This window comes from Neofelis nebulosa, chromosome 4 (assembly GCF_028018385.1).
Source record: "Neofelis nebulosa isolate mNeoNeb1 chromosome 4, mNeoNeb1.pri, whole genome shotgun sequence".
Lineage (NCBI taxonomy): Eukaryota > Metazoa > Chordata > Mammalia > Carnivora > Felidae > Neofelis > Neofelis nebulosa.
In genome coordinates this window covers 94,584,344-94,596,857 of record NC_080785.1, presented here as the reverse complement: position 1 = coordinate 94,596,857, position 12,514 = coordinate 94,584,344, and the positions used below count along the sequence as shown (strand labels likewise).

General features: G+C 48.2%; 1 protein-coding gene and 1 long non-coding RNA gene across 7 annotated transcripts in view; one reads left to right on the top strand and one right to left on the bottom strand.

Annotated features, from left to right (window-relative positions):
- Positions 1-9,379, bottom strand: part of LOC131509579 (uncharacterized) — a 102,259-nt gene extending 92,880 nt beyond the window's left edge. For all 3 annotated transcript variants that reach the window (XR_009260583.1, XR_009260584.1, XR_009260585.1), the window contains exon 1: positions 8,422-9,379. This is a non-coding gene — a long non-coding RNA (uncharacterized LOC131509579). The remainder of the gene's footprint in view (positions 1-8,421) is intronic.
- An 88-nt stretch (positions 9,380-9,467) lies between these two features.
- Positions 9,468-12,514, top strand: part of AMPH (amphiphysin) — a 251,180-nt gene continuing 248,133 nt past the window's right edge. Inside the window, exon 1 of one of the 4 annotated variants that reach the window (XM_058725445.1) lies at positions 9,468-9,962. In XM_058725445.1, coding sequence (XP_058581428.1) covers positions 9,894-9,962 — 69 coding nt within the window. In that variant the 5' untranslated portion in view covers positions 9,468-9,893. The remainder of the gene's footprint in view (positions 9,963-12,514) is intronic. The other 3 variants (XM_058725444.1, XM_058725447.1, XM_058725446.1) reach the window with 3 other exon arrangements.

Here is a 12,514-nt window from a genome sequence, read left to right as displayed (position 1 = left end):
TTTTTGTTCTTGATTTGTAGGAGTTCTTTATATGTTCTGGATATGAATCCCTTATCAGATATATGGTAAACAAATATATTCTCGGGTTCCATGGTTTGCCTTTTGACTCTGTTGTTTTTTGTGAGGCACAAAAGCATTTAATTTTGTTGTGTCCCAATTTACCTATTTAATTTTGTTGTCCATGATGTTAGTGAGATCCAAGAAGTCACTGCCAAACCCAGTATCACAAAGGCTTTCCTCTCATATTTTCTTATAAGAGTGTTCTAGTTTTGGGTCTTACATTTAGGCCTTTGATCCATTTTGTATATGGTATAAAGTAAGAGTGCAACTTCATCTATTTGCATATCAATACCCAGTTTTCCCAGCACCATTTGTTGAAAAGACTGTCCTTTCTTCATTGAGTGGCTTTGGCCCCTCTTCTTAAAAATCATATGACCATACATGTGAAAGTTTTTTTCTGGGTTCTCTCTTTGATTTCATTGGTCTGTATGTCTGTCTTTATGCCAGTACCCCAAATAAGTTTGGAACATAGTACTCTGACTTCAATCTAAAGGAAACAAAAAAAGGTAAACCAACCTTGACTCCTTTCAATAGGTTTATTTGTTGTAGTGACACGAACATTATGAAATCATTTTGTGGCTACTGCAGAACTGAGCAAATGAGGGACTACAGTGAGGTTTTTGGGAGCCAGAGGAATATGGAAGTTGGGAGATAGAGGTAGGAACATGGAATGGGGGGAAGGCAAGCAAAAACCTAGGGTGGATTCAAATTAGAGGCATTGGTATAAATTTATTATTTCAATGACACTCAGACATTCAGTTGCAATGAGTAGAGCCTGAGCCAAGACCTTCATTTCTAAATATAATTCTCCACAGAAATGAACCAGGAGTTCATGGAGAAATGGCTTATTCAAAGCCCAGAAAATACAAGATGAGCCTGGAACATCTTATTATGCCAGAAAATAAGTGCCAAAAGAATGATGAGGGTATATAAGAAAAAGAAATGAAAGGCCTTTCATTGGCCAAGGCTGGGATAACTGAGCATTAAGGTGAATAAGAACAGAAATAGAGTGAATAAATCACAGATCCAGGAGTCCACCTTGATAACAGATCGTAAGTTAAAAAATACCTGGGAAGAAAAGATGACCTGTTCCGTACAGTAGAATGCTGACTAATAAACACGGTAGCACTGATGGAATTGGAAAATTACCATTTAAAAATCATCTTAGTAAAGACAGATTTAGGCAAGAATCCTCATGCATGCCAAATTGGGGGAGCGAGAGTTTGACAGGAGTTTGCATATAGTCTCAGAATATCTACCTACAAGTTTCTTATTTATTATAAGTGGGGAAGTGGTAGCTTTTGAGTGGAGAAATCTGACAACACAGGTGACTGTAACTGACTTCATCCATTAGGGACAAATGGACCATGTTTAAATGTAAAAGTCTGGCCTTCGAGGAGGATGACCCAGGAAGTGTTAAGGTACCTTCAGGACCTTCTGGTGTCTCAGTGCCCATAGGGGGCACGAGAACTTGGAGAGCTGAAGAAAGAGAGAATGACAGTTTGGAGAGACTGAAGCGCATGTGCCTAGTATGTGCCCAGGAGCTCTCTATCTGGACCACAGAGAGTAGGAGTGGGATCCACTGCCCAGACACCCCCCCCCCCCCCCTTGGAGAAGGCTTGCTGCCTCCCTCTGAGGGAATGCAGTCCCCAGGCAGAGAACCACCTGGCCCCATTCACACCCCTCCTAGGGTGGCCGGTGGGCAGGGCGGTAATGGCCCAGCCCCTGTCAAACAGAGGCACTCACTATGCTCAGGACAGACAGAGCCCCTCCCAGATTGGTCAAGGTTTCATCAGGCCTGCCTGGCCGCTGGACTTTCTCCTCTGCCAACCCTTCCTCCTCCTGCCTCTCACAGTTCAATGCTTTACTTAGCTTGCGCCCCAAACTCAGCCCCTGCTTCGGAAGGACCCGACCTGCCACAGGCTCCCTCAAAAGCTACCGCTTTTCCGCCACAGGCTCCCTCAAAAGCTACCGCTTTTCCTACTAAATTAAGGAGAACATGGACAGATCATATGCTTATTAAAAAGACATTGTTTCCAAAGAAAGCAACAGATGAACACAGACTGTTCCAACTAATGAAAAGCTCCTGTTTGGAGATCTGTTTGTCAGTTACTTGGACTGGGGGATACAGTTTTCCAAGATGCAGGCTGGTAGGAAGAAAGAGGCCGGATTCTGTGTTAGTTTCTTAGGCCTGCGGTAACAAACAACAAGCCATTCCCTCGATTCTGGAGGCTAGAGGACCATCAAGGTGTGAGCAGGGCCAGGCTCCCTCTCCCTGCCTCTGTGCTGCTGGGGGTCCTTGGGGCTCCTTGCGTGTGGCTGTGTTACTTGGGTCTCTGCTTCCATCTCCACGCTGGCGCTGACTGCTCGGGGCATTTTCCTCTTGTGTGTGTCTGTGTCTGCATCTCCCCTCTCTTTATAAGGACACCAGTTATGTCGGATTAAGGGTCCACCTTCCTCCAGTATGACCTCATGTTGATTTATAGCTCAATTACAACTCTATGGACCCTATTTCCAAATCAGGTCATATTCACAGGTACCAGGGGTTATGACTTCATCCCTTGTGGGAACTAGGAAAAAATTCCTCCCGTGTGTCTCTTTTCTATACTTCTTCTGACCACCAAACATGGGAGGAGGGCTCAGGTTCCCCTTACCATGCAATTCTGCAACAGTGGCTGGGTATCCTACAATTCCGTTCAGTCCTGACCCCATCTATGAGGACTTGGCATCGAATCCCACACATTAAAGGTTCAGTGCCACAAGACTGCACCTGCCTCCCACTTCAGACACCAGGTATAAGTCCCGGTTGTCACCGGTGCTGCTCACCAACTGTTTATAAATACAGTAAACTTTATTTTGCCAGCATAATTCGTTCCGGAAATATGCTTGTAATCCAAAGCATTTGCGTATGAAAGCAAATTTCGCCATAAGAAATAATAGAAACTCAGAGGATTCGTTCTACACCTAAAAATACTCATATAAAAATGGTTACAATACTGTAATACAAAACAAAATAATAAAGAAAATGCAAACTATAAAGAAAAAGAAACAAATTAACCTGCACTTACCTCTGAAAATCTTGGTGGCTGGTGTGAGGGAGACAAGAGAGAGGAGGGGTATCGCGTAAGACGACTGTCACAATCACTAACGGAATCACTGCTATCTATTGGCTCAATGGAATCTTTTTCTGCACGGGGGCATTGTATACACTCCCATGGATGTTGACTATAGTACAGTATTAATAAACTTGCTATATACTGTATTTAATGGCAAGAAGGCAGCCGAGGACAGGGTCTGTATCTGCAGGCAGCCTGACCTAGAATGAAGCAAAGCATTCCCAAGCTTACTCTTGTCTGGAAAAGCAAAGAACTGTCCATAGGTGCTTTGAAGTGACAAAAAAAATACACTAGTGCAGTTGTGGGCACCTTTCAATGTTCTGAAAAATCACTGATTTCTGCCCAACACCATGGCCTGAGACTGACCATTGGAGCATGGGAGATGATCACCCACAATCCCACAGAGAGAGAGAGAGAGACAGAGAGAGAGACAGAGAGACAGAGAGACAGAGAGAGAGAACCACTGGCTCAGTTGTGATCATGTGACATTCGGTGTCAGGTACTACCCATATTGCAAGACATCGCCTGCTTAGCAAGTTAAAATTTATTAGACATATTTGCTTGTCTTGCAGAACACTCGCAGAACAAGTTACTCACAATTCAAGGTTTTACTGTAAATCAGAGGTTCCCACATCTCCCTCCTTGGATTCAATCAATTTGCTACACCGTCTCACAGAACTCAGAGAAACAGTTTACCTACTAGATCGCTGGTTTATTATAAAAGGATATAACACAGGAATGGCCAGACGGAAGAGACGCATAGGACAAGGTATGGGGAAGGGGTGCAGAACTTCCCTGCCCCTCCAGGCCTGCCACTTTCCTAGTGCCTCCCTGTGTTCACCAGCCCAGAAGCCCTCTAGATCCAGTCCTTTTGGGTTTTTATGGAGGCTTCATTACATAGGCACGAATGATTAAATCATTGGCCATAGGTGACTGAACCCAGTCTCCAGCTTTTCTCTCCTCCCCAGCAGGGGACCCTGTAGGGGTGGGGGATTGACAGTTCCAATATTCTAATCACATGGTTGGGTCCCCTGGCAACCGGCCCTCATCCTTAGAGTTTTCCAAAAGCCACCTCATTAACAGACATTCAGGTATGGTTGACAGGGACCTGCTTCTGGATAGCCAGATGCCTTTATTGCTCTCATCACTTGGGGGAGTTCCAAGGGTTTTAGGAGCTCTGTGCCAGAAACACGGACAGGGACCAAATATAATATTTCTTATTATAAATGACAATATCACAGGGACACAGCTCAATCCATGACAAATTGTGTCCTAGACTGGCTAACTGAAGCCTGTGTAAGCCCAATACCGTTGAACGATGGCAGTAACACTGAGCATAATACAGGGACTCTTCCCACGCTCACCACCCAACCTGCCTGATTCCTTGCAGGTGGCTTGAAACAGCAGCATGTTGGGGGTCTTTAGAGCAGAGTGGTGGAGTGAGGGGGTTTTGAGATGTGAGAACAGGTAGAAGGTCACGTGGCCTCTGGAGAGCTTGGAGGCTCTACTGCAGGGAAGTAGGCAGGCAGATATTTGGGAGAACACGATGCTTAGTTCAGGCTTCCTGAACATAAGATCCTAGCATGACCCCAGACTGGCCTCCTTAACCAGGGGCTTTGGCTGAAGTGCATGCAGGCTTGCAGTGGGGGACACTGAGGACAATGTGGGGGTTCAAGGATCCCCACACTATGATCCCAGGTAGGACCTCTACTCTGCTGGTGGCCACAGCTCTAGGAGCCACCTTGGAGACAGAAGTATAGGGGTGACAGAACAGGTGAGGGTAGGGGAGTGGCCAGGCAGTCAAAGGCAGCCACATGTGGATAGCTCTATTCTTATAAAATATAAACACGGGCAAATTTAACCAAAAATAAGTTCCTTGAACCAAAAAGTTCTCTTCCAATACATGATACAATTAAGTATTTCTTAAGAGGTTTTGAAGAACGTCCCTGCTATGAAGCGGGGGTTGTCCAAGCTGGAAAATTCCCAGTAAGATAATCCAGCTCTTAAAGCTATTAAGAGGGTGCTCTCGGTTGCCCAGACAAATATGCTCATATCCACCTTGGATGTGGAATTTTTAGAGCTTATTTGTGGATAGAAAATAGCTTAAAATATTTGCAGGAACTTGTCCCCTTCTTCAGAAAGAGTTGTGGCTAATTAGAATTTCCATTTTGTTTTGCTCCCTGACCTCTCGATTGGCTTATAAGCTATTAAGTGATGTTCTAGCAATTTGTTTGGGATATGGGAGTTGTTTTGCATCTACTCTGCAAAAAAGCATCAAGCATGGTGTCAAAATACATTACAGTTATTAGGCAATTTATACATTGTGATTGTTTTTCTTGGTGGCCAATGCCTCTGTCTATGAAAAACAAAGCTCTTGACTCCTAGTTAGTATTTTGGGACGCATTAGTGATGCATTATTAATGTAGTGAGGAAGTTGCTATTTTTAGACCTGGTTAAATTAGGAATAGAAGAGGGCAGTCATACAGGCAAAATTTAGTAAAACTGTATGTGGGACTAGAATGTAAATAATTGGCATACTTTGAAGAATTGACTGTGAATCCGCACTTGTATGTTTTTACTTGAAACGTAGAAGATAATTGGTCAAAATATGTATCTTTCTAGAGAACGTGCTCCATCCGCTGCTACTTTAACATTTGTGAGAGAAAATAAAATTGCATCTGAGTCTTTGAACAAAGAGGGAAGTGTAACAACTACTCAAGATTTGATGGGGGCTGAAATTCCAGGTAGGCTCCACCAAATGTTTAAAGGAAATGCCTCCTTCAATAGATACAATGATGCAAAGAGGCTGTGGCTAATGAGACACCATAGCATATACTACAACTCTTGTTAAGAGCTTCAAATAACTAGATACGTTTAAACATGAATTTAAAAATCTCCTTCCTTAAGGGTCTAAATTGGATTTACAAGATACAAAGATTGGCGAGCATAAAGATCTGTGCCATTAAAAATATGGAAAATGAGTTCTGTGATAACACAGTAGTGATTCCAGGCCTATTCCAAATTATCAGAACTTAGCATAATTCACATTTTTTACTTATCAACCAATCTTAAGCTAAATTTAGGAGGAAAGAAAAACTGGAAGTTAAAAATAATTCAGGAAGGGGCTTCTGGGTGGTGCAGTTGGTTCAGCATCTGACTCTTCATTTTGGCTCAGGTCATGATATCAGGGTCATGAGATCGAGCCCTGTGCTGGGCTCCATGCTGGGCACAGAGCCTGCTTCAGAGTCTCTTTCTCCCTGCCCCTCCCCTGCGTACACCTGCACTCTCTCTCTCTCTCTCTCTCTCTCTCTCTCTCTCTCTCTCTCTCTCAAAAACAAGAAAAGAAAAATCAGGACTTCCTCCTTGCCTGGATGAAGAAGATCTGGGTGGGGCTGGAGTCATGATACTGTCTGTAAACCTTACCTGAATAAATGTTAACTATAACTTGACACCTAAGCTTGTCCTCAATGCGGGAAAGAACTGGGGTTATTCCTCATTAACAGTGAAATCTACATGGAACTGTAGGAGCCCTGTTTTCCCTTGACTGAGGAGAAAAATGGGGGGTAAAACTAGGAGGAAGAAACACCGGCAAGCAAGGAATGTTGGGAGGTGGGTCCAGTGGTGTTGTGGGTGAAGGAAATGCACACAGAAACATGGCTCCTGTGACTCTGGAGGTGGAAGGTTCCTCTGAGGTCACTTCCGCTGTGGATTTCCTCTGTGGGCAGGGAAGTCTGCAGCGCTGAAGGTCTTCCTTAGAGACAGATGCAGGCAATAACCGGGTGGCCTCATGGGTGGGGCTCTGGTCACTTCACACCCTCCACAACCAGAGAGGGGTCCATCTGATTAATATATTTGGGTCCTGCAGGAGATTTTGTATGAAAAATGCCTCTACTGTATGGTGTAACAATATTTAAAAATCATCGTAGTTGGGGGCCCCTTCCACACACTGCCGTTCCAGGAGCATTATTGCAGAATTAGGAGAAGAAACAGCTTAGATGGGTGCCCAATATCTAGTCTCATGTACCCATGCATTTTTTTTTTCAACAAATATTTGCAAAGCACCTACTAAGTAGCAGCTAAGTGCTTCATCACTATTCTAGACTGGCTAGAATGACCCTCATAGCAACCTGAAAATAGATACCGTTTTCTCTCTCAGCTGGAGAGCACTAATTCGATAAGTTTGCGCATAACAACTTTGTAACATGCTCGGCATGCATTTCAAATACAATTATCAAGAAATGACTCGCTTCCCCTTTCCACCCCCATTCCAGAACTAGATTTGGGCCTCTGAACTGTGGGAAAAGCTAGCCATTTGCAATTTTAGTTCAAAAGATATTTGCTGTGTTTCAAAAATTGGTGGGGGAGTAATTCCAAGGAGAGACAAAGCCTGGTGCAGTGGGAATGGATGGCTTGGGCCCTCAGCAAGCAGAGGAAAAGTAAACCTGCTTGGTTTTTATTGGTTGGAACTCTGTCCCTTGCTTGTTTAGAAAGAGGGCAGTGACATTTGTGAGGGAAGCTATAGCCAGGCCCAGGATGGGAGCAGAGGGGGCTTTGGGACCCCCATGGACTGTGCCCACAGACTGATATGCTCCAGAACATTCTGGTGTATTCCAGCATTCTGAGGCTGGTATCCTCAAGACAAGATCTCAGGGCCGAGCTAAGGTTCTAAAGCCCCGTGTTTTAGAGACATGACTCAATTTCTGTCTTCTGGCCAGCCTTTTCTTTTCTTTCCTTTTCCTTTTTTAATATTTGTTTATTTTTGAGAGAGAGAGAGAGAGAGAGAGAGCTGGGGAGGGGCAGAGAGAGGGAGACACAGAATCTGAAATAGGCTCCAGGCTCTGAGCTGTCAGCACAGACCCCAACGTGGGGCTTGAACCCAGAAACCCTGACATCATGACCTGAGCCGAAGTCAGAAGCTTAACCTACTGAGCCACCCAGGCCCCCTGGGCAGTCTTTTCTACTGAGTGTTGACCAAGAGAGGGATTTTCTCTCTACTTCCTTGTGAAGTAAACTCCTGTTTACTTCAGATGTTGGAAGTAGGGTGACCAGTTCATCCAGGTTTACCCAGGGATTTCTGGGCTTTAGAACTAGAAGTCCTATCTCCTGGAAACCCCTTCATTCCCAGGCAAACGGGGATGAATAGTCATCCAGAGGATATAAGAGCCAAGTGAACAGGCTGGATATTTCAGTAATAAACCACTGCAAAAGTTAGTGGCTGAAAAGCACTATCATTTTGTTTACTCACCACACTGTGCTCTGCTGGGATCAGCTGAGCGGTTCTTCTGGTGGTCTTGCTGATGCGAATTTAGTCAGTGGGTCAGACGGATGGAGGCTGAGGTTTCTCCCTTTCCACGTGGCCTCTCCATGAGGCTTTTCGCAGCAGGGAGAAATTCTACACGGTAGCACAGGGCTCCGTAGAGTGCCAAACCCGCTCGGCTTCTCCAGGCTTAGGCTGGAACTGGCCCAGTGTACTTTTACTATATCTTATTGGCAAAAGCCAGTCACGGTGCCATTCTACAACTAAGGTAGGGGGACTTCCCACCGAGTGGATACCAAGGGGTGGTTCACAGGGGTGCTCCACAGGTGACAGTCTGCTCCAGTGAGATGCTCACTGGGGCTCACCAGATTCAGGTGCCTGATTACCTCTGACCTGCTTGCTGGGCCACCGGCCACACTGCCTCACACTCAGAAGTGACTGAATGGTTTCACCACTGGTCAGGGCCTTCAAGAGCTCTGTGTAAAGTATACGACAAATTTATCCCTATTATTCTCCCTTCTGCTAAGCATACTGAGGATAGTGAATCCCTGTGAGGTTGCCAGCAGGTTCGCAGGAAGCCACAGGGCAAGAGGCCCAGGTCTTGCGATGTTGACGTGAGGCAATCAAGGACCTGACTGTCCTTGGGGCAGCAATTACCCAGATCACCAAAGCACAGCACCTTGCTTACAGGGACCGTCCCTTCTCAACATGGAACCTCCCTACCGCGGGCCCCAAATCTCGTCTTCAAAGTTTGGGGAAGTGTGGGCATCGCTTTCCTCTCCACGGCAGCTCTAAACCCCGCACTGACTTGGTTTCCCAGTCACCTTTCCTCGGGCTGTGTGCCTCCTGAGGGCAGGGCGAGGCCCAGCTTTCTGGAACACACAACCAGGGAGGGGTGCACTCTCCGGAAGAGCCCATCCCCCCGCCTCCACGTCAGAGCACCTCCCATCCCGGCTTCCCCATTCCCGCCCCCCCGCCCCCCTCCCCCGAGCCTCCTTTTTTTTTTTTTTTTTTTTTTTTTCTGGAAAGAATCGGGCCCCACTCGGCCTCCCCCAACGCAAACTCCGCCTCGAAAGAACCCCGGAGCCGCCTCGGGGCCCCCGGACTGCCGCTGGGCTCGTTCCCCTCTCCCCTCCCGACCTCCTCTTCCACCGCCGCGGGCACTCTCGGGGCATTTTGACTTCTGGCTTCTTCCCTTGCTTTTTCTCGCCGCCCCGCAGCCGGGCCCCGCGCGTCCCGCCTGCGCGCTGTCGCTTTAAGCCGGTGCCTAGCGCTGCGCCCCTCCCTCACCCCTGCCGGCGCTCCCCGGCTGCTCCTCACAGCCCCTCCCGCGCCTCCTCCTCCTCCTCCTCCTCCCCTCCCGCTCCTCCTCCTCCTGCGCTCCCGCTCGTCCTCGCCGCCGCCGGCCCGCCGCCCGCTCCGCTCCGCTCCGCTCCTCGCAGCCTCCCGGACCCGCAGCCATGGCCGACATCAAGACGGGCATCTTCGCCAAGAACGTGCAGAAGCGGCTCAACCGCGCGCAGGAAAAGGTCAGAGCGGGCGACGGGCCGCGGGGCAGGTGGCGGGGGCGCGCGGCGGCGAGGGCCGAGCGGGCCGGGGGAGCGGCGGAGGCCGGGGCCGGGGGCGCGGGGATGCCCTGTGCTGCGCCGCGGCGACTGCAGCGAGGCGGCCGCGGGCGGGGAGGCTGGAGCGCCCGGGGCGCGCGGTCCTCCCGAGTCTCCCCGCGCGCTCGCCCCCCGCGCTGCTGGCCGCGGTCGCCGCTCTCCCGGGCGGGCGAGGGCGCGAGCGGTGGCAGGTGCTGCGGCTCGCCCGCGGTCCCCGGAGCCGAGCGCTTCTTCCCGCCCGCGGCGCCCGCTCCCCGCTGGCCCGCTGGCCCGCGGGTCCAGGCGGGAGATTGCGGCAGCAGTCCTCCCTCCGGGGGTCTCCTGGGGACCCAAGTGCGGCAGAAACGGCTGGTGCAGCGCAGAGGCCACCCCCCAGATCTGTACGGATCGATCGGTCTCATCTCAGAAAACCCATGGCTTTAATACAGTGCTGTCCAGTGAATCCTGGAGTTCAAAATAGAGATGTGGATACACACTTTTCTTTCTCTGTGTTCTTTTTTTTGGGGGGGGGGGGTCCTCTCTGTGTGTGCCCTTTTGGACGTCGGTGTCCTTTTCTGGAAGGTCAGAAATACATGTGACCTGAACCTAACAGTTCTTTGCACATTTCTGCACAAAGAGGGCGTTTTATTGCATTAAAAACAAAAAAAAATCCACATTGCACGCTCAGGTTGGGTTCCCTAGTGTTTTACAAGCTCCTCAGCATATTGGCCTCTCAGTAATTTATTTTCCTCTCCCAGAGATGGGCACAGATGAATCCCAGGTTTACACCAAGCGCAGCCCTGTGCAGTTGAGGTATTGTGGCAGGGGCTGGGCTCGCCTGGCTCCCCTGGAGACTGCTTGTCGTCAAGACCTTGCCAGCACTGAGGTCTTCATTTGTGTCTCCAGCCAAAGGACATATTGCAGCTTAAGCATCGTACTTGAAAATGAACGCCGGCTAATTGAGCCCCACGGTTTGTGTCAGTGGAACTGTGTTCCCTTTCATGTGGCAGTGTTTTCTGTCCCTGGGATTCTGGGTGTTTAGTGTTTGCCTCTTTTACTGGAAGTCAGATTTGCCGCGTTGCTCAAAATGACCCTGAATTTCCCTCTTCAGACCCTGGCTCAGGCTGCTCTCGGTTCCCACCCACCTGGAGGAACTGAGCGGAAGGGGGCACTGATCCCTTTGCCTGTCCCCAGGACCGGAGGCTGTGTGGCTGCCACTGGCCCCTCCCTCCACACACGCACACTCCCAGTGCAGTAAGAGGATTGTATTTCTTTTAATATCTACCCAAGCTCATCCTCAACTAACGAGAACCTCCTCCAGCCGCTCCTTCGGCAGCTGCATTAGCAGGGCTTCTTGGCCTCTACCAGTCCCTGGTTAGTTACTTGTCCAGAAAGTAGCTAAGGATCTGCTGGGATCCCAGCCAGGTTTTGTCATCGTTTTTCCATGCTTCACTTTACCCACTTGTAGGTATTCCTCCCCGCTCTCCACTTCCAGCTAATTACTTGAATCCTTGGTCTGAAGCTTTTTACAGAGTCCACTTTCCATCTGTGAAAGAATTTAGTGGTATAGTCTGCCTTTTCACATTTTACATTATTTCTTAATCTGGGTCACCAGCTGTTAATATGCTAAAAATAAATGAAAAGGTATCGTAATCTGTCTTACAGAGCGTGCAAGCCCTTGTGAATTGTTGAAAACTCACTTTGTTGTTATTAAGGTCAAGTGTGTATTATGACTGCAGTTCTGGATGGTGGTTACTTTTCCATGGGAGGGGAGGTCTAAGGGAGGCTTGTATAGGGCTTCAGCTATCCTGTTTTCTTCCCTGGGTGAAGTTGCTGATGGAAAGTGCCTGCTGTACCAAATGTAGGGCATTAAGACACCAAAAGGCTGAGAGTATGGTTTCCACTGGTGGGTAAGTTCTGTCTCTTCCTTGAGCCTGTGCAGCACTAGGGAAAGGGCAGGTGGGAATCCAGGTGAGGTAGCCCAGCCAAGCCTGAAGAGAAGCTACTGGAGGGTGGAAAACACAGTAAGTGACTGCTGAAGGCAGTGGACATCTCCCCCAGAGATGCCTTCCTTTTTTGTTTTTGGACTGTTCCTTTTCTCTGATGCAGACACTCCATCGCAGTGTCTGTATACCACACGTGTTCTTGAGACCTTGGCTTCTTGTTTTTACAACCAAATTTTCCCCAAAGAGAGTCTACTCGCTTAAGTTTCTCATTCTCTGTGCTACATCTAATGGTTGCATGCATTTTGGCTCCAAATGCATGACAGAAGCTACTCCTAGAGGGGTCTTAAGATTTTTTTTAATGAATTTAAAATACATTTTTTAATAAATTTTTTTTAGCGTTTATTTATTATTGAGAGACAGAGAGACACAGAGCATGAGCAGGGGAGGGGCTGAGAGATGGAGAGACACAGAATCTGAAGCAGGCTCCAGGCTCCGAGCTGTCAGCACAGAGCCCGACGCGGGGCTCAAACTCACAAACCGCGAGATCATGAC